The sequence below is a fragment of the Pipra filicauda genome, unplaced genomic scaffold (assembly GCF_003945595.2).
Source record: "Pipra filicauda isolate LSUMZ 115617 unplaced genomic scaffold, ASM394559v2 scaffold100_size2392355_pilon, whole genome shotgun sequence".
NCBI lineage: Eukaryota > Metazoa > Chordata > Aves > Passeriformes > Pipridae > Pipra > Pipra filicauda.
Window position 1 is genome coordinate 1,041,376 of NW_024103441.1, and position 22,815 is coordinate 1,064,190.

General features: G+C 43.9%; 1 protein-coding gene across 2 annotated transcripts in view; it reads right to left on the reverse strand.

Annotated features, from left to right (window-relative positions):
• The window catches only part of DENND1A (DENN domain containing 1A), a 152,006-nt gene that overhangs the window by 98,117 nt on the left and 31,074 nt on the right, over positions 1 to 22,815 (reverse strand). For both annotated transcript variants that reach the window (XM_027741337.2, XM_027741335.2), the window contains exons 4-5: positions 9,056 to 9,105; positions 6,180 to 6,299 (exon numbers count right to left, since the gene is read on the reverse strand). In XM_027741337.2, the coding sequence (XP_027597138.1) occupies positions 6,180 to 6,299; positions 9,056 to 9,105 (170 nt within the window). The remainder of the gene's footprint in view (positions 1 to 6,179; positions 6,300 to 9,055; positions 9,106 to 22,815) is intronic.

Consider the following 22,815-nt stretch of genomic DNA (forward strand, 5'->3'; position numbering starts at 1 on the left):
GGGTTCTGTACAGTCACTGCTTGCAGCCTAAACTCATGACTACAACTTTAAGCTGGCAAAAGAAATTCTTCCTCTGCTGTAGGACAGCCCCGTTTCACAATCAGTTCTCTTCCTCTCCTTTAAAAGAAATGGATTATATGTAAACTTCTCTTAAACAGTAATTCTAAATTAAAATTCCATCAATGTATAAAAGCACTAATGTCACACAGGCTGCAGTGAACTAAGTGGAACTTTACCAAGGAAAAGCACCCACAATTTATTGCACTCAGCTTGCCAGAGCAAAAGTGCTTTGGGTGCACCCTCATGGCACGTGTCACTAATGGCAACTGGGTGCCCAACTGGCTCCTTGTCCCTCTTTGTGCTGGTTCCCTTCTCCACCTTCCAATTCACTCCAAAATAAAAGTAGCATAACTACTTTCTTAGCAGGCACAAAACAGTGTTCCTATTAATTTACTTTATATATGCAAAGGAAAAACAACAAAGCATGAAGCCACTGTAAATCAGGTAAGAATTTTTAGTTAACAAGAAGAATTCTGAGGCTCAGCCTCCCCATATATCAGAGTGCTACTAAATACATTCAACTCTTTGTCATCAATGCCAGTACACTGCACAGAAGAACACTCCCATTACCACTGGTTCAAAGCATGTATCACAAATCTGTGCCTTTCAATGTTCCAAACTTTCCTCCAGATCCACTGAGAACGGGATGTCCTTCCTTATTCATCTGCAAATCCTCCTCTCAAACAACAGCCACAGAACATTTGAGAACAAAAACAAAGTATATCAACCTCTCTAATTTAAGTACTGAATAATTTCCATGGGTTATTACAGAATTTCTATAGGCTCAAGCTCTTGTTGAGCTGAATTACTCCAACCTGACTCACTACCATGAACCAAATGTTCCTGGTGTGTGCAGGAAGGCAGCAAAGGCAGCTCTGGAACAGTGGGTGGAATCCAGTGAAATTCAGTTCAGTAGGAAGCCCAGGCTGAGGCTACAAACACCAGCACAAGGATTCAAAGAGGATGATAAAGATGAAGGAAATGGCAAGAATCTCATTCCTCCAGAGGAAGAGGGTGGCTGTGAGGGGGAAGCAGCTTCCCATTCCTCCCCCCTCGTCCTCTCCATCCCTGGCAAACAGCAGTCAGGATTGGCTAATGGTGCCCTGTCCTTGGCAGAAGTGAGGTTCCTTCACCTTTGCACCTACTACTTTCTCCTTTAAAACAATCCCATGGATGACATTCCACCAGACACATCAGCCTTACACTTGTGGGAAATGAAGCCTTCGAGGGACACGCGAATCAAAACTCGGATGTTTGGGTGTTTTAACAGTGCAGGTTGTTCAAAGGACATTGAACCTGTGGGACCTCACCCCACAGCAGAGAAACAGCAGAAAGTGTCATGGTGAATAACTGAACTTACTGGTGGGATGGTGCCTCTTACTCCAAAAGCACCGCTCAGGGCAGGTGAGCCTTCCTGCAGCCAGACACTGAGTGCCACCAGGGACCCAGCTGGGACACCCAGAACCCCCAAAAGGGGGAAACCTGGACAGAAACGAGTGCCCAGGGAGGAGGTTTTGGAAAGCTTAACCCCTTCAGAGCGGGGGGATGAGGTTTTTCAAAGCGTTTTACAACAACATCAAAACTCTAAAGCCAAAACGTGTTCTCTGCCCCAAGGGTAAACACTCCCCTGTGGCTTTTGGCCAAGCCAGTGCCAAGGGGAAATCATCCCAAAGCAGCCCCCAGCCCACGCTGCCCGTTCTGTGCCCCCGGGCAGTGCTGGGGTGGTTGGTGCCATGGCTCAGTGCCCTGCCAGTTGGCACTGCCGGGCCAGGAAGCTGTCAGTTCCAATCAGGGCTCGGCCCCGCAGCCCCATTAAAGGAGCCTTGCTGGTGAAGGGGCGGCCACTGTTTCCAAAGCATGGGAAAAAAAAAAAAAAAAAAAAGGGAAAAAAAGGGCTCTGCTTTCCTTAGATTTGAGCTGGCAACTTTCACTGACTGGAGTTTTCAAGGAGCTATGAATGAGCCTAACAAAGGAGTTCTGTGGCCAGTTTCTGGCTGAAATCCATGTCAACAGTTTTTAAGGTCACAGGTCACACTAACTAACATTTATTCCCAGCAGACCCTGCTCTAAACACAAGCTGTAAGTAGTACAAATTTGGAATTTTTCTGTAATCCCTTGAGATATTCCTGATCCTTCCACATGTTTCTGCTCAATTAAAAACAATTCTCACTTTGCACCACAAGAGAGGCCCCTGCTCAGAAATCTTATTCTGTCCTAAGAATAAATGGACAAAGACTGCAATCAAAGGGAAGGAAAGGGGGGAGGAGAGGAACTCACAACAAATCACACCAAAAACCTCAAATAACTCCATACAGAATCACATTCAGTTAGTTACATTTTCTGCCATCTGTCACAAACTATTATGGATTCATTTCTTTTTATCTTAGAAAAGGAGCGGTGCAGAGCTCAGCTATTTTGGCCGAGAGGGATTTCCACACAAATGTTTCTGCATTTCACTCGAGGAGAATGATTTCCAGTCTGGTACAAACCCTGAATACCCACTGAAACCTTCAAATTCAGCAACACTGAAATCACAGTTGCACATGGCTACGGGACCAGGAAGTTTGTGAACCAAAGCAAAGTGACGCAAAGTTGGGTTTGGTTTTGTTCCCTTTTGAAATAAAAGACCAGAGCTCTTTACTAAGTCCATAACTATCCATACTGTCCTCCCTCCAAAGCCCATGTGAAATGTGATGCAAAGTTAGATTAAAGCAAACCTCAGAAACAATAAAATTCAGCCTCTTAATGCATATCCATTAGGATTTATTCCACTGGGGGCCAAAATCCTGAAATCCTTAAATAAAGACTTAGAAAGAAAAAATCCCTGGCTGTGAATTTTTTTCTAATTCCCAAATTAAAGCTCGGAATCTGATGACTGGACATCAGCTCTCACCTTGCTGTGAGAGAATAATTTAAAAGCACATTTTAAGATTTGTAACGTGTCGAAAAAGGCACCCTGGAATTCCAAGTTCCCCGGGAGATTCTGGGGTGTGCCACGAGAGCCTCTGGGTCTGTGACTCACCTGGGGCTCAAATCCCAAACCCATGGAGGGTCTGTGACTTCCCCGGGCTCCCACCCCAAACCTCAGGAGGTCTGTCACTCACCTGGGGTCACATCCCAACCCCCAGGAGGTCTGTCACTCACCTGGGGTCACATCCCAACCCCCAGGAGGTCTGTCACTCACCTGGGGTCACCCCTCAGGTCCCCCGGGGGGTGGTGTGTGTGTGTCTCACTTGGAGTCACACCCCAATCCCCTGGGGGGTCTGGGACTCACCTGGGGTCACATCCCAAACCCACCTGTGTCTGTGTCTCACCTGTACTCCCTCATCCTCACCTGGCCGTACCTGTGCTCCCCATCCTTACCTGGCCGTACCTGTGCTCCCCCCCCACTCTCACCTGGCCGTACCTGTGCCCCCCACTCTCACCTGGCTGTACCTGTGCTCCCCAGTCTCACCTGGCCGTACCTGTGCTCCCCCCCCCGCTCTCACCTGGCCGTACCTGTGCTCCCCACTCTCACCTGGCCGTACCTGTGCTCCCCCCCCACTCTCACCTGGCCGTACCTGTGCTCCCCGCGCCCTCTGGCGGTCGGGTCGCGCCAGCGCAGCCTCTCCGGGTCAGCCGAGCTCGGGCCCCGCGGCCGCACCTTCAGCACAACCGGGAGAGCGAAGGGAAACGGAGGCAGAGGCAGATCCTGCATTAGGCAGAGCGGTTCTACATGGAAGGAACCCACAGAACCCCCGGCAAACGCGGGTTTGAAGTTACCAGAGGCTTCCATCGATCTGTGCGAGGCCACTACAGCAGGAACAGAAGTACGGGAGTACCTCGAAAGCAGGTTTCAGAGCAGTATTGGTTAAAATAGCCCAAAGAGCTCCCTGCCACGTGGAATTGCTCCCTGCTGACCCCAGGATAACGGCACTGCCCCTGCACCCCGAGAGGCGCCTCGCTGTGCTCGGCATCCACGGGAAACAGTGCTGGGTCACTCCAGAGCTCACGGCCAGACCTTGACTCGTGGCCTTCCAGCACTGTGTCAGCTTTCAGCTCTGCTTCCAGAGCTCTGCAGGAACTTGGGAAAGCAGTCTGAGTGAAAAGAATTCCTCATAGCAAGGGATACTTGAAGTTTGCTGCCATCCAATCTGTAACTTAGAAACAAATAAACCAACATTCTTTTCATCCCCATTTGCCTTTTCATATCATTCTCACATTCTTCAGCAGGTTTTTCCCCATCCATTTTCCATGTAACCATCCTTTAATCCATAAAGGACATTGAGAAGATTCACATCAATAATGGGATCTGCAGTTCTGGGAATAGAGGAAGTGAGTTCATGTGATGCTGATTTACACTCTTCATTATCCTCTAAAACTTGCATAAACTTGCATCAGTGATGAACTTTCTTTTTCTGATCAGCTTCCAGGAGAAGGAGGCAATAGCAGTGAGGTGAGGAGTCCCAGTTCATCCACTGTGTTGGTTTCTTTGGTTCTTAGTTGAGGCAGAAGACATTTAACCACAACAGAACAACTTCATTTCTTCTTGACACTCGCTCGGCAAAAGGGGGCTGACAGCACAGAACTCTGATCCAGGGGGGAGCAAGAAGGGACTCAGACTATCCCTCATTCAGATTGTCTTTTTAAAACTCTATTTCTCCTTTCATTTGACATTAATCAGGAAAAGCTGCCTGCTGTAAGCAGACATTGCCCACATGAGACTCAGGGAACCACTACCTGACTCTGCAGGGGAGCAGCCACAGGAGGAGCTGGGGAGCACCCTCCTGTCTGCAGGACATTCCACACTGCTGGAATGCCAGAGCCAGTCACAGCTGAGACGTCCACTAGAGAAAAGAGGGAATGCAAGAATTCCTGAGCAAACCCCTGCCACGCTGCCTCCCACTTGGGTAAGGAGTCATCGGGGTGAGCTCACAACCATTCCTCCAAATATGAAGCTTCTCCAGTGGAGGCCCAGGGAGCAGATCCCTGCCACAGCACACTGCTGAAGTACAGCACATCAAACACCTGGGCACAGACATTACCTGTGTCCATCAACCCCAAACCCATGGCATTGCTGAAGGCACCCCTGGGAGGAAGGGTGTCCTTGCCCTTGGGAAGTGACCTGTATTTTGGAGTTCCTCCCAGGGGCACATTCAGTCACACACACACATGGTCCCACACTCAGCACTCCCAGCACAAAGAAGGTTCCTCTTGTCCTTACACTGGATTGTGCCCATGCAGAGCAAAGCAGAGACCCCAGAGAGACGTGTACAACTGCTCCAGGGCAAGGGCCTCAGCTGGGACTGAGCCAGCAACTGTCCCATCACACCCTGGCTGTTCCCAGGGAACTCTGAGCTGGCTCTACCTGGGCCACAGCTCCCAAATTTCCCACTCCTCGTGAACACACGAAAAGCAGAAAGCAGAAGACAGACAACTCTTAAATTCATTTAAACCAAGGCAGATCAGATGCCCCGTGGAAACCTTCCCTGCACAGCAGTCCCTGATGGCACTGATGTATTGGTATCAACACTGATTTTACTGGCATCATTTCTTGCAGCAAATGTAAATAAAAAGTTATGGACTGTATTCCTACATGGCTGTGGGAGGTCATCAAAATCTCTTCTGATAGAGCCTGTTTGCCCATTTTCTGTGAAATGCATTGCTCCCAACTCCCCCTGATAGTCTTTATTATGCCAAACTTCACAAAGCCCTCAGTGGGACAGAGCAGAGCTCACACATCCAAACTCTGAGGCTGTGGAGAGCATCAGTGACATTCTCTCAGTTACCAACAGATGCTTCGTTAATAAAACTTGCATATACAAATGTCCACGAAATGTCTTAACCAGATCAGTTGTGACAGCTAAAGATAACAGCTGCCATCGTGCTGTGTCATATCAAATCACTGCACAGAGCCCCTCTTCCACGTTGTCAACTCCAGAACGTTGACTACAAACAAACACAGTTATCTGCAGAGCAACTCCAAGTGCAAGAGATTTTGCACCACTCGTGCAGAAGAGCAGTGACTTTGAGGGCCAGATAGGAGAACAATTTGGAACAGCTGGAAATGATAATTGCAGTGGAACAGCAAAGCCAAACCCTGCTCCTGGAGTCAGCCAGAAGCCAAAGCACAGACCTACCTTAAGATACAGAAGCAGCTCTTGGCCCCAGAAGACAAGCGACAGAATCCAAACCTCTGCTTGCTGTCAATGTCTGTGAGCACAAATGTGAAGTTCTGCCCCACTTGGTTAACTGCATGGCTGGAACAGAGAGCAACAGGGAGTCAGTGCTGAGCTAACTCTGTCAAGCAGCAAGTCATTGAACCTGTAACATTTCCTCTTTCAGCAGAGTTCTGTTGAGAAATGAACTTTGAGAGCACGCACCCTCTAGAACCTTAAATGTGCTCCTTGTTTGATGAGGGATGGGGGGGGGGGTTGTGGTTTGGGGTTTTTTCCATTTTTTTAAGTGTGGGAGGAAACTAAAAATGCTAAATTTATCTTTAAATGAAAATGACTGACTATCAACCATCTTCCACCAAGGGCACACGGTACAAACCAACGTTCATTCTCTCAATATGACCCAAAATATTTCTAATGACGTGAAATTAGCATTTATTTCAGGTTATGTTCTAGGGCTTTTTAGGTTTACTGAGAACTGAGAAAAATGACTTACACTGACATGTGCAGCTTTACAAGTCACTTCTACCAACTGCAACAAATATCCCATTAAATTCAAAGCCATTTAACTACCAGCCTCAGAATATTCTCTTCTGTGATGTCATATACAATGCAATAAACAATTTCTATGGGAGATTATACACTCAGTGCCAGGAGGAAACAAAAGAAAAACAGACTTTCTGAAGTAAAAGTTGGATCCAGATGGGAAAGATGTCATTGTCCAGCTTAGAAAAATCCTTCAGTGGATTCCAAACAAGGAAGGGAAAACATGCAGTGATGAAGATGGACAGAAAGACAGATGTTTAAAGCATCTCAGTAGTCTGAAAATTAGCCAGTGGAAGTACAATCATCCTCCTGAAATCTAAATGTCAGCAGAGCAACCACTTCCATAAACCACACTGAGCTGCTGGGGATACCCAAAAATCCCTCACCGGTGGTGTGTTTTATCTGTAAAGCTTGGATGTAATGTTACTATGGTGATTTTAGTATGCTGTTTTAAAAGGGGATTATATGCTTAATTTTAACAAGGTTGAGAGCAGAGTGTGTGTGAGAAATAGCACTTGAGCTGACAATTAAAATTATGGAACAGGGGGAAACCATGTTTCATTACAGCGGGGAGAAGCTTGTTTATTAAACAACTGTGACGAGCTGGGGAGTTCCTCCAGAGCAAACCTAAAGAGCCCTGCATGGATGTGATCTGCAGAAACCAAATCTGGCCCCCAGGTCCTGCCCAAGGGTCGGTGCCAGTTCTTCACAGGAAGGATAAACCTCCCAACATGCACAGTGCCCTCCTCAGATCTGAATATCAACCCCTGGGACTCACAGCTCTGCTTCCAAATGGGCAGGAGGCCCATTCAGAGCCTCACGGGCTGGAAGCACCATCAATCTCCTCTCTGACTGGGCAGACACCAGTCAGGGCTGGAGGGAAGGGGACAGAGGAACAGGGATGTCTTTCCATGCCCCCTCTCCAGCTCTGTGTGACCAACACCGTCCTGGCAGGAGTGAGACTGAGGGGCAGCTCTGCCCTCCTGCAGCTGGGGAAGAGCCTCTGCCTTGATCCTGCCACCAAGGGAGCAGAAAACTCCTGCTCCAGTGCCTAAAGGGATGGGCAACAAGGCCCTGGGGATTGCTGCCCACTGGCCTCAACAGACACAAAGAGAAGCAACATGAAAGTGCCAACACTGGGCACTTGTACAGCCAGAAGAGCAGGAGCTGCCACAACCTTCACTTGGGGTGTCCTCTACCTTCTGCAGCTCTGGAAGTCCACCCTTAATTTGAAATTATTAAGTATGTTATGGGTTACAATCTCTCCTTTACGTTCAAGGAGTTGGCTTACAGTCTTTCAGTGACAGTCTGTGATACTCAGACAAACAAGTGGATCCAGAAATGGGAATCACTTTTCATTATGTTCTCATTTGCACCCCATATGGGTTTTCAGTGTTCTTATCTTTCAAAATGTTATATTGCTGAGGAAAACCAAAAACAACAGAACAAACAAAACCCCTAGGTACAATAAATCTACACACAGGAAGCATAAATATTTCTAGTAGAAACATATACATGAGGAAAATATATATGAGTATTTCCCTGCTCCCTCCCCTTAGGAGAGGAAAGAGATGAGCAGCAAAAGAGTGATTCCAAATTCTAAAATGAGACAAACATTTCCAGCAGTCTAATCACAGTCCAGGTCAATTTGCTCAACCCAAACCATTCAGTGTCTCAGCTGACAAAGGCAAGGCATTCTGCCCAATTAAGTGATGCTCAGGATGATGTGAGCACTGGTGCATCCTTGCAAAATTTCAATTCTCGTTCCTTTCATGAAACCACCAAAAATAACTCACAGTAAAAGGAAAACTACAGAACTTGTAGAGTTTTCCAAATTACAACAATTAAATATTCTCAGATCTTCTGACATTCACTGTACGATCTCACCCCCAAAGCACCAGCACTCCAGCAAGAGCACGAGGCCTTTAAATGCAAAGCATTTAATTCACTGCTCCACCCAAATTTTGGCAATGAAGAAATGAAACACATGAGCACACAAAGCTTTGATATTAATATGCACATTTGACAATTGCTACCCAAGCATTCTCAGCAGAAGTAACACCAAACGCCCTCGTAGTGCTGCCACTGAACAAATCCAACTTTTAAAACTTCTTTTTTTTTGACGGTGCCCATAAAAATCCCAGGAAAAAGTGATTCTAGGACTGTAGTTTGCACTCAGGTGCTCTGAGTCCCAGTCACACAGACAGAGCATTATGAATGGAATGGTTTTTATTTTCTACAGGGGTTTTATTGACAAGCTTATTTTCTTGTAAAGTTTGAAAAGCTAACAATACCTGTCCACATAGAAGGGGAAACAAAACTTGGTCAAAGTCTGTAGAACTTCCTGTGGAGAGAAAAAAAAAGAGATAATTTATACATCTATTGGGACCAATAAATCTAATATTAACCACATCACACAATTTCACAACTTTGCCCTGAAGAAACAAGAGACAGATGAAGAAATATGGGCTTTATCAATTACATGGAAGGAGTATCAGGCAGTCAATCATGTGAAATAATAAACATGATCAAACTTCATTAAAAATGAAAAATTAATCAAGATTCACACATGGGCAGGCAGCAGGAGCCATCCAGCAATTCTCCAAAGAGGAGGAGGAGGTTGGGTTGTTGAGTGTTAACACCTCTCTGGGGACAATCCCTGCCCTGACCATATGGATCGGAGTGAATAACACCAAACCACATGGGCCTGGCCTGGCAGGACCACTTCTGCTGGCACAGCTTTTGACTGTTACCTAGGAACAGAGGTCTGGGGATTAGAGAACACTTCCTAACATCAGCAAGATAAATAACAAAAGAAGAAGCCAATAGGTCTCATAGCAGGAATGTTTAACGCTGCCTACTGCTATTAAAAAGAAAATCTGAGCGTTGAAACACTGGCTAAAATAATGTGTATTAAAATTAATACAGATTTTTAAACCCACAAACCATTTTCTACAAGTTGCAAAACAGCACCACAAACGGGGAAACCTTTAAGCAGAGCCTTTGCAGGAGAGCAAAGAAAAGGATGAATATGAAAAGTGAAAACACGATCAGCAGATAAATTAATAATTTTCAATTTTACAACATTAAACAGAGACAATCAGTAAAGAGGTAAACCCAGAAATGTTAGTCCCAAAACAGTTGTGTTCATAGACAAAAGCAATCCATTAGATCATTCTATAATATCCAAAATTTGAATTCTGCAACCCACAACCCCCCATTAAAAGTCTCCCAGTTTGCAGATCTTTCCTACAGCCAATTCATTGCTCATTCTCCTTCACACTTAAATATTTCAGGCCCTGAAGTGTAAATTCTATTTCTGCTTTCAGCTAAACAGGATAACCCTGAACAAACAACAACCCCCCTAATAAATTCAACCCTTTTCTGACCAGCAGCAATAAATTATCATCAATGACTAAATAGATGCTTCTCGCTTCATTTATTTCTAAACCAAACGCCACCGTTCCCAAATAAACTCCATCAATCTAATCACCCCTTCAGTGAAGCACAAAACATATTGACTCCCTTGCAGGAACATGTTCCTCCTGCATAATTCACAGCAGCACAGCCCAGCCTTAGCCCTGGTTTCAGGCTCAACTCCTCACTCTCTTCTTTGGAGGTTTCTTGACAACTAAAATGTGGCAAGTTCTGAAGGTTTCAGGCAGAAACAGATATGGAAACTTTGACTTCTTGACAGTTTATTGATAGATTATTTAACAACCTCCTGTTTTTAAAGAACAAGAAAGGGTCTATTGAAGAAAGCCGTGTAGAGCAAAGGCGTCCCCTGCTTTGAATCGCACGGCAAACTTGGGCAGGAGTTATGTAGATTCAGAGGGAACTGCAGAAACCTGGATTTCGACCCAAAACAATGCCTTGATAGCCAAGGTGTCATTAATGAGAGTGGGCTCCCCCACTGCAGAACCTCACTGCCTTCCCCAAGCTGAACAACTCCAACTGCTCACCCACAAAACCTGCACCCTGACCAATTGTAACCCCTGCACAGTTGTCCTTCAGCACAGCTGAAACCTCACTGCACAAAGCGCTAAAAAACAAACAAAAAACCCTCAAAAGAATCCTATGATCATCAAAATTATAACTGCAGGAGAGCAAAGTGCCTATATTTTTATTGTCCTCAAAATAATGACTGTGTATCTGTTTTTTTAGAAACAAATCGTGTAGATGCATCAAATTCTGAAATAAAACTGTTAAAAGGTAACGAGCCATCAGTCACTTCAAAATGGCAGAATACATTCTCTCTGTTATTTTGATGATCTACATAATTCCTGTAACTGCAAGTAAACCCATTCCCACAATAAAACATCCAGCATCTCATCAGCACTGTGTTATTGGAGCAGTGCAAGACTTAAAACTTACTTTGCACTTGTTTCTTGATATTCCCAGTTTACTAAACACAGCAAATGAAATTTTCCCTTAAAGAGGCAATATATTGAATATACTGGATCTGTACCACTCTACACTGCCTTCTCTTCTAAAAAAAGATTTTACAGTGACATTATTATCTGGCTTTTGTAATGTCATTGGACATAATCTGCCATTCATTATACACCGACACTTATCTGCCTGGATTCACAGCTGAAAAAATTGAGACTGGCACAGGTTAACCACAGGCTTATTTTTAAATTGTAACTCTTTAAAAAAATTTAAAACTCATATGCAGAATTAGTTTTTAATTAGCAAAACTGCTGATGTTCTGGATGTAAGAAGTACAATTACTGGGGAACTATCCCGTTTTTGCTCAAGCTGCAAGCTCGTTACTCTAAATATAATGCTGCTTTTTTTCTTTTTAATTCTTTAAATACCCCTCAGTTTGAAAGATAAGCAATACCTACATCATACACAACTTCCCACCCGACCTCTTTAGGTGGGTGGTTACTTATGACCTAGAAAAACCACCATTTCTTTATGATTGCCAACAAAACCCACCACAAGCCCAAACCCAGAATTGCTCCATGTCAGCACCTTATAATCTCTTTTATGTTTTTTTTACCCAGCACGAAACACAGAGGAAGCATCAACAGCCTATTTTCTTATTTTATTCCCTCATGCCTATTTTCTTAAAGAAACACAAATGCCTGTAAATGAACCCCCCCAAGAAGAAGAAGAGAAGCCCCCAACAATGCAGGCCGGGCAGCTGACGGGTGTGGAACCCCGGGAGCCCCAGCCGGGTCCCCAGGGCACAGCTGCCAGGCTTGGGGATCGACCCCCAAGGTTGTCCTTGGGCCCATCCTTTTCCCTGCAGTTGGATCTGTCCCGTTTAACGAGCAGCAATGCCTCCCCAGCAGGCAGTGCCCGCAGTTGAGGGCAGGGCAGAGCCGTGTCCCGGGGGGATGGCTCAGGGCTGCAGGACAGGCACCACCTGGCTCCCCAGCCAGCCTTCCAGCTCCTTTCATAATCCGAGTGCTGCTGACATTAGAAACCCCACGTGGCTCTTCTAAAATCCTCCCCAATCAATACAAGCAGTACGTAACTTATCACAGACAGCCCCGAGCTCATTGATTAAGTTTGGGTTCTGCAGCAAAGTTCCCCAAACAAACGAGGCCGTGCTCAGCCCTTTGTGTCACCCTGGAGCTCCTACACACCCAGGAGAGGGGCTGGGGAGCGTCTGGGAACACACACAACACACACTGGGCTTGTGTCCCAAACCATCTATTGACATGGAATCCTAGGAAAGCTCGACAATGCTGGAAAACGGGCATCTGCACTGCTGTATTTAATATGCAAGCTGTAGCTTAAATCCTGCTTATTTTTAAACCTTTCACCGTATGCTCCCACTTCCAAATCAGCAGAACAACTTCAGATTCTCTTAAATATAACTCTTTATTCCTCCTGTTCAAATGAACATCGGGAACAGATATCCCCTGTGCAGCTACAGCCAAATAAAAGTGCCCTGATAAATGATGTGCAAACGGCTGGGCTGGAGAAGGGGCTATTGCAAAGCATCTCCTCTTACAAAGAGACACCAGACATGCACAGGGAACAGGAAGTGTAAGAGGAAGCTGGACAGAAAAGAAATTAAAATACAGGCAGAGATCTGTGAAAAACAAGGAATGATTAAGGCAAGACACTGAAATATGGATGTGAGTCAGAGCAGGGAAAGAACACACCACACAGACCAACAGGTTGGGAACCTGTATTTGGAAGCCTATTGGGAAACCAGAGGAAAATCTGGATGAAATGGAAAAGACTACCCAGAGTACAGACTGGGCCTGGAGCTGTGGATCATGGAGGGAGGGGAAGGAAGCAAGCCCCAAACCCCACAGCTGCGTGTTACAGGAGAGGGGAGCACAGCAAAGAGCAGGAGTTTTCCATGGAGAGAGGAGGTGGCTCCGTGATGAAAAAGGTGGATGCTCGTTTATTCCCTCGGCCTTAAAGCAGAGGTGAAGCACAGCTGAGGCTGCTGAAAGTGTAACACTAAACAGAGAGGGTGGAAACACAGTTTTCATCTTATCCAGCTTGAAAGAGCATCTGAATCCAGGAAACAGGCATGGAACCCTCCCTCTTCCATGGAGGGACACCAAGAGAGTTCCCACATGCCAACAGAAGGATGGAGAATGGAGGAGAAACTGGAGAACAAGGAGAGAGGGACAACCAGCCTGCTGGGATCCGGGAATGTAAGAACAGGGAACAGGATACCGACCTGACCAGCGAGAAACTACAGGTGATTTTATTCCTCCTCTGAAAAACAACAAATTTAAACCCTACAAAAATGTTAATGTAGCATTAAAAAGTGCTAAGACATCAATTGAAGCAAAATATTGCCCAGTTAAATTTGGGTTGTACATTAATCTGTTTTATACCCATAGAATTGTAAACTGCTCTTAGATTTAATTCATCTTTTTGAATCATTTAAGCCGACAATTAATTAAATCATCACTGCAAGGGAATAACAGATTTAAGAATTCAAAAATGTTGTCAGTGCGCCCAAATAACCAACTTAAACCTGACAACAACTCTGTGTAAAGCCCAAAGGGTGGTGAAAGCAAAGGGACAGAACCATGCAGAACAGCATCAGTTCTGTCGGCCGTGCAGGGCTGGTCAGACACTCCCAGACATTTTCCTAGGAAAGGGAACAGCTTTCTGCACAACAACCACCACCTCAATGGGATAACTTCAACATTTCACAAAGCAACTGCTCAAAATTTTACCTGTAGAATATAAACAGAAGGAATCAATGCTGGCACAGAAAATTCAACCTCTGTAACTCACCCACAGCTTGGAGTGACAAACAGGGATCATTCCAATTCCTGTTCTGGAAGTTTGAACTTGGATTTGCATTTATTATTGGTGCCAGTTTATATTACCTCACATCAGATTTTCCCAAGGTTATTATTACAGAGCATTCTCACCAATTAAGAAATGCTGTGTAACCTGTAGTTGAAATCAGGAGGAGCATTTCAGCTCCAGAAGCCCATAAAATCCAATTTCCAAATTCCAAAGTCAATGCCCTGCACAGAGGTTGGTGTCACACAGCCCCACCAAACCACTGAGATTCTGCACCTTGATGGAGAAAACAAAGATTTCTCTAAGTTTTAAAGCTTTCCCTAGTTTGGAAAAAACTGATACAACATGGACTCTTTTTTAAAAAATCACTGCTTGTTTAAAATATTTATGTCAAATTTCACACTGCATTGATTTTGCAATAACATCCTTTTACATCTCAGAGCACTACTGAGCATTACTGAGTTTTGCAACGGCCAAAATATTTTAAGAATTAATTTTAATCAGTTGTTTAAAAGAATGTTCTACCCCACTCAAAAAAAAATCAGGGCATAATTTGCTTAATAGAATTACTTTAAATTACCTGAATTTAGTTTTATCCCTACTTTTCTAATTCTACTGGTACAACTTTATAGCACCAGATCATCCATTTGCTTTGTGTCCTGGAAATCCATCAGCTCTTTCTGAGCAATTCTAAAGCTTGAATTAGGGGAGGGTTTTTCTCCCAAAGTCTGATGGTCATCGGGGGAATGGGGCCAGTACAAAATAACATCATTTCACTGAAGGCAACCCAGTGTTCTCAGGAAAATGCAGGGGTTTAAAAACAAACACAAAACCCCAACACACGTATCCCCAATGCTGGAAACAGGAAGAACAGGAGATAAATAACATTTCCTAAGCATATTGAGGCCTGCTAGCATTTAAATATTTTAGACGCACAAAATATGTGCACAGATGGGCAACTTCTCTCCCCGCATTACCGAAAACATATTTCAAGAGAAAGCTCGAAAATCCCTGAATTTTTTAAACCTAATTGTGACTCTGTTTCTTAGAATTTCACAGCCCAAGGCCAAAGCTTTCCTGCCACCAGCCCTTCAAAGGTGCCGTGGCCCCGCACGGAGCGGGCTCGGGGCGTCCCCGAGGTCCGGCTCTGTCCCCGGCTCAGATATTCTGGGATTCCGTGATAATGGGCCCGCGCTGAATTCCGGCCCCGCTCGCTCCTCCTGGGACACCGGCCTGGCAGATGTGAGAAAAACTGTGTCAGGGAAGGAGCTCCGCTTTTCCCTTAATGACAACTTCAACCTCTCAACTAATGGAACAAAAGAACAGCAACGACTGTTACTGTTCTCCAGCAGAGAGGGGAAAAAACCAAAAAAACCCAAACACCCGTAAAGCCGAACTAAAATATTTAAGCGTTTTTTCAAAGAGATCTCCTCAATAAATGGCTTTAAAACAGCCCTTCAGTTGGGGCTGTTTTAATAAAATCAAATTGGAGATTTGGTTTTATTCTAAGAGAAATAGATTTTAGTGAACGTGCTAAAAAATAAATAATCTACTGCTACTGTTGTAGGGATAATTGTCTTAAATAACAAAGAATTGAAAAATTATACAGACAGGCATAAAAAAAATCAGGTCCAATTATGTGCATAAACAGTGATCAGTTGGTGCAGGTAAGAAGTGTCAGTCTCAGAGAGCTAGAACACTGATTCAATTAAACATATCTTAAACATTTAGCGACTAAAAATGAGGAGTATTTTCGCTTCCACATTTAGCAGAAATTAGGTGAGAACTATTAGCTGTGAAAAGATAATCACATCCTGCACACCCCCTAAGTCAACTGCACAGGTACACTGCCTCAAAAACAAAGCTTTAAATATATCCTTGGGTTTAACATTTGTTAAATATTATAATTCTGGCTTAAGATGGCTGGCCCTTTCAGCCCATTGCTCTATTCAGCTCCGAGCACATACCCACTTAATCAGCAATCATTGTTCTCTGAGGCAGGACTTTGTTGTCAAGACAAGCACTGAAACCTTTAAAATATTTCAGAACTGGCATAAGAAAAAAGTGATCTTTGTCAAACAAGGACAAATTTATGCAAATCTTTTATAAACATTCACAAACATTTATTTAGCTTTTGAAATGTTGGCCTCATTTGAGAGCATGAAAATGAGGGGGAAGTAGGAAGATGCAAAGGACAGCTTAGAGGCTGGCACACTACATAAATATTCAGAAGGAAGATTATAGGATTCATGTTAGGCTGTCTTAGGTTTCTCCAAAGTCCACATAGAATACCAAAGAACAAAACTAACGAGAAGTAGAGCAGATGTTAGACAATGCACCAGCCCTCTTTTCCACACTCACTTGGCTATACTTGGATGCTTTCATTTTTTCTTTCAATATGGTCAGGTCATTCAAGGATTCTCCTATAGACTCTGTATTGTGGCTGCAGCGCTATAAGCTGGACCTCTGTCAGCCTTCCAAAAGTTCCCAATGAAAAGGCATTATGCAAATTGTACCTCTCCTACTCTCTTTTCAGGAAAAAAGCCTCCAGTCTGCAGCCATCGGAGTATTGGGAGTCCCAGCCTTCATTTCTGTATGGCTGTGTTTGCCTTAGGGCCATGCTGCTTGTTTTGACAGTGGATCCCCCCAGATAGTTGGGATTAGTCGAGCTTGTTTAGATAAACTTGAAATCAAGGCCTTCTCTAGGTAGACAGCTAGATGTAGCTACTGAGTTTCCAGCTGCCTTCTGCTTTCATCCCAAAACAACTGCAGATTCACAGCAGAGATCACAGCCACAGGCTATGTCACATACATAAGTACGAAATTAAAGGCTGCTAAAAGAAGCCTTTGTAAGTCTTAGTGCTAAAATAAGGAATCTGTACTGCATAGTTTAAACAAATTATTGAAGAAGCACCAATAAAGGTCTGCACTGAGAGCTAACAAGACGTGCAGGGAAGAAGTGCCCTGTTTGCATCACTGGGCAAGGTCTTTGCTGATCTCTGCTGCCCCAGCCCTGCCCAGCCTCTCCAAAACACGTGAGCAAACACTCCAAAGCAGAGGCTGCTAGAAAATGAGCTCTGTTAGCAAATACAAACTTTATGATCACAGCAGACTATTAGGACAGCACTGTTCCAATTAGATTTTCAGTCATACACACAACAAGATTTGATCTTTGCTACAATCAGATAATGCAAATCACAGGAATTCAGTCATACAAATATAACATGTTAAAAGAGAGGAGCCAGAGCTCCAAATCTAAATTAAATCCTGCAATCAAATCTTGCCCATGTGACCACTTTACACCTCTATCAATCTGCACTGTGGTTCAGCCCCAACGGGAGATTCAGTTTTCAGGGAGTACAAAAAAAAAATCCCACAAACGGTTTTGGCTTTTAAAGATGTAATCTCTTCTAGCTGGGTGCAAATTCTCATATTCACTTCTGCTGCATCCAGGCACAAGAGATGGGAAACTAAATTAAAGGAAAAATTAATCCCTAGGATGTTATAAATAAACAACCAAAAAAAACCCCCAAACCAACAAAACCCAAAAGAAACAAACAAACAACTTCGTTCAACAAATAGTAAAAGTCATTAAATATCAACTCCCGTCCCTTTCTCAAAGAAAGGATGTGCAGAAACTTGCATGTTGAAAACAGGTGAAAGTCAAGAGCAGAACTTTGTGGTTGAGAGGGCAAGGTAAGGATTTCACACCACCCTCGTGCACAGGAGCCCTTTGGAATCCCTGTGCTGCCACTTCCATAGTGCAGAAATTCCACCACTGTAAAATTGAGTCATTTCACTGACAAGCTCTTTTCTAGAAATTCAAAGCATTAAAAAGTGTGAGAGAGTAACATTAGACTTCAGTTTCTTCCTGCCCTGGTTACCAAAGACAATATTAGAGTGTATCCTGAATTCACTTGGCCATTCCATACCATAAATCCCCCGTTAGTGACACCCTGAGCAGGAATGAGCTACAGACTGGGGCTCCAAACCAACACCTGAGCAAATGCATAATTCCTGAGGAGCACTGAGGAAACCAGTCCCTCAGGGCAGTGGGGCTTAGGGGAAAACACACCCCCACTTCTGGAACTGTTACTAAAACTGAACTCAGACTGCCAAGGAAAATGCCCCTGGTACACAGCCAGGGATCCTGGAGTTTTCCAGTTCCAGAGGCAGGGACAGCCATGGGATCTGCCTTCTCCCAGGTGTCCAGCTGCTGGGAGCAGGATCCTCCTCACTGCTGGAGAACGGGCTGCTGAGGAGGAGCTTTGAAGCTGCCACTGCTGAAGGTCCTTCACTGCCTTCCCCCGGTGGGAACTGCGACAGAACCACCCAACATCCCAAAGGGGGCAACAGCTGCCCAGCTGTGAGCCCTGCCCGGCCCTGCTCCTCAGGCTGGGCATTCCCTCCACACCCTTCTGAGAGTTCCCCAGAGCAGGGAATTAAAGAGGATGAATGTGATGAGGACACTCCTGCCCCCAGGGCAAGGAGAACTTTTCCAACAGTTAAACTGTGCAGAGATGAGGTGAAGTCAGTGATCACCTCAGACAACTGAGGGTTATAACAGGACACAGTTCTTCAAATTTGTCAGTATTTTCACAACTTTTAGATTTCCAAATACAAGAATATGCTAGAGAAAAATGTGGTCAAAAACCTGAAAGCTAAAAAAACATTCATTAGCCTTGGGAAGTGCTTTTTACTGTAAGAAAAAGGAGCTGATATGCCCAAAGATGACTGAACTTAGAATCTGGAGTTTTCCAAGTATAAAGCAAAGAACTTTGGACTTCCCTGGTTTAACACTTCAGGGTAATTTCCAGCTTGTCTGTGTAAGATGCCACCAGCTTCACGCTGCTGTCCAGACACATGTGAAAGTTTGAGTATGTGAACACCAATTAGTGCCATCTATCAATCACCAACAAATCCTCTTTCAGGCTATTTTGCAACTATTCCTTTGAAAAATAAATGTAAAAAAGAACAAAGAATAATGGATGCAAAATAATTTGGAAAACTCAATTAAGGCATCATGCAAAGTAAATGCTTTGCACTATCTCTTTATGAAACAAGAGAACTTCCAAAACTCTTTTGCTACTGCCTGGCTTAACAAACCCAAGTAGAATATTACTGCCAAAGCATCTCCCATTTTAAAGAAACCCAGCTTTACTTGCAGTGAATATTTTATACTTTTATCAATAAATTTAAACATAAGTGATAAAGATTACTCACTTCAGGCCTGATCCCACAACCTTTACTCACACGAGCAGTCCCACAGGATTTTAATATGACCACCTCAACGAACGAGGGTTGGCAGGACAGGTTGTAAATTATTCATATATTCACAGGTTTTTAAGACCAGAAGGGACCATTATGATCATCCAGTCTGACCTCTTGTATAACAAAGGCCATGTGACTGTATCCAGCACTATTTGCACGCACTGAACCATTTGTGGTAAAATCAAATTATGTTTATTGAACTCCCAAGATCGATTTGAATTTTACATGAAAGAAAACTGAAATTGTTTAGAAAGTGCCTTGCACCCATTTCCTCACACTTGAACCTAATTACTGCTCCATTTCTATTCAGAATTTTTCTGATTGCTGGACACTGGTTTTTGACACGGTTTTCACAGAGAGTCCAACACTGCCTCAGGTGCTCTCAGGACTAACTTTTTTCAGGGGTACTTACACAGACTGATTTTGCTCTGCACAAATCCACTGCACTGAGTTTTGCAGCCAATCACCAAACAGCAGTAAAATAAACACACAAAACCAGACAGAAATCTCCAGTGCTCCAGTGCTGTGTGAACCCCTGCTCACCAAAGCCAGCTCCTGTGTCAAACACAGCTCCTGGCTCAGCTCTCTCACCATGGAATCTGCACCAACCTCTCCTTCTTACAGTTATTAACTTCAGTTCTAAAATGCAACTGGGATGAACAGGCTATGGCAAAGGTTCTATTGAGATGCAAATCAGCTTTGCCCTGTAGTTCTCAAGGTTTGCAGCTCCATGGAGCACAGACACCCTGCACTGCACCCAGAACAGGACAGACACCCTGCTGCAGACACACACCCTGCTGCAGACACACACACAGCACACTTGGTTCTGCAGTTTTTATTCTAATTAAATTATACTAGAGAGGCGTAGAAAAGGCACAGATAGAAATACATAAGAAAAACTGACCTCTCACCTGTTTGGTCTAAAGAAAAGGTAATGAAAAAGCAACTTGTACCATGTGACAAGGATGCTTAAGAAAGAGCAAATGAGGAATAAATGAGGATTTTTCTTTATTTTCCTACATTAAAGAAAATACATCTGGTCTAAAAAAACCACTCTGACTTCAGGAAGCCCTCAGCTCTGTAGTCAAAGCCCACGGTTTGGTGCTGTCCACCATTCTGTCCTCACGGGCTCCACTGCCTCCAGAAAGCTCCCGTGGCACAGCCCTGTCCCACCTGCCCTGGGGGCACAGGGGGAGCTCCTCACCTGTCCCTGGGCACCCAAAGGTGGCTGTTCCTGCTGCTGGTTCACCTTCCAGGTGACACAGGGCAGTGGCCACACCTGTCCCACCCCATCCATCCTGGTTTATCTGCATTTCACTGGCAAAGCCTCCCTGTGGCAGTGCAGTGTGAGGGCTCTGCACACCCTGCGAGCACCAAAGACTGCACACCTGAGGAGCAAATGCTTCAGACATTTACTATTTACACTGCCTTGGGTTAATACAAAGTGGCTTTCACAACACCAGGACCACTTTTCTAGATTTTCTAAATCACTAATTACTCAACCTTTCCAACCCAACTTGTTCACTTGCTCCTTAAAGGACAGCCATTATTTTAAACTGCTCTCAAGGCAGGATTTATCACACAGTGTGTGCAGCCTGTAAGGCAAGGAGTTTATGCTCAGGATACTGTGTGCAATTCAGAAATATCCAACTGGATTATAATCATCCCTGTTCAAGCAACTCAGTCCCCTCAGAGCACCCAGACTTCTCAAGACGGGGGGTTTATGCTCCATTTGTGTAACTCCTCTCCAATCACACAACTCTCAATGACACAAAGAAAGTGCTCTTTATTTTTCCCTGTGTGCAATGTTTGTACAATGCTCATAGACTTGGTACAAGAAAGACCATTAGTTTCTATATAAAGACTGCCATAAAAGTTTTACAGTTTATCTATAAATGTATAAAGATTGTTGGTTTCGTTACAAACTCTGTTTCAGTGCCAGTGGAAAGAAAAATTACCAGCAGAATAGAAGTAGCAATCTGCATAAGTACCAGCTTGCAAGCACACATACCTCAGTCATTCCTGGAGTAATTAACTGAGCATACAATAGTTCATCAAATTACAGACAAGCCATCATACCACTGAGAGCAGCTCACAAACGGGAACCATCACCACAGCACTTCTGATTTCCTTTCCAGAGGAGCTATAAAGATTAAAACAGTCAGGGACCAAATGATGCACCACTCAAAAAAACCGAAACAAAAAATTGAAAAATATCCTGCCTTTGACAAGATTGAGCAATTCCTCCTACAGCTCTCGCTGATTGCTTTACTGTTTTCTATTTTTATATATTTACACAACAACTATTTGCTGTGACATTGTTTCTGACAGAAGTTTGTATCTTTGCTGCAAACTTCCCTGTACTTAAATTAATTGGCCCAGGAGAGCCAAGGTTATCTTGGCATTAATCTTCCAAACAGTGGGCAGCCAAAATACACATGGTGATAAGGGTAAAGCAGCCTGGCCGTGGTTTGGTGTTTGCAATATTCCAGTAGTACAGGATCTCACCTAAAAAAACTGACTTCATTAACAAAGTTTTGTCAGGAACCCAAACCAGAAAATACAGAAGTATTTCTCTATTTTTTAAAAGGATACTTCTCCCTACAGTGACTGCATTTTATAAAGAAAAACTCAGTTCTCATCTGGTTTAAATTCGGATGTCATGCTAAAAAGCCAGCTCTGAAAAACTGTTGCTTATAATACCAACAATTACTGATTTCATGCTAGGTACAACCACAAACACATAAATACACATTTTGTTCTTGAAAGCCATTATAAAACAGCCCAAGAAGTTAAAACACTCTTATTTTAAAAATGTATCTCAAGATTACTCCAGCCCCCTCCTGCCAGTCAAAGGAGCCCCGTTTTACCCATTTCAAGTGGCCTGGAGCAATCATTAGCATTTTCTCCCCTTAGTAAGGCTCCTCAGTTACCTTGTCTATGACATTTTCTATAAAATATTCCCTTATACAGTTATTTAACAGATTTAAACCGTAGATGTCATTGTGGTCTGAACGTGTCAAAGACAACTTGAGGGAAAAAAATCAGGACACGCAGAATTCACTTTGTCAGTAATTACAATCAAAATTCCTGCAATGTGGCTGGCCTGCTCATTACTTCCTGACTTTGTATCAAACCCCTTATTTACATTTCAGATTACATTTTTCATGAAACAGTAAGATCTATCAGAGCTGAGAGGACTGAAATAATGAGGGAGAAATATTTTAATAAAACGTGTTGGGTCTGCACTACTTCCGTGTCAGAAAGAAAGGTTTCTTCTGTAGCCATGGATCATTTATTCTGTCTCTAAATGAGAAGCAAAAGATGAAACTGATGAACTTTTACTGCCCATTTGTCTTTAGCAGACAATTAAGACAGAAGATCAAAATGGATTATCATACCACGCAGACAACTGGCCCAACAGTAATACATCTCCGGGACCACAGATTTGTAACTCTCTTTTATCCCTCCCCTTTCTTCTTACTCCTTTTTCCTCTCTAAAGGCAATGCTGGCTTTGTGGCTCAAGGGGAGCCAAAAGGC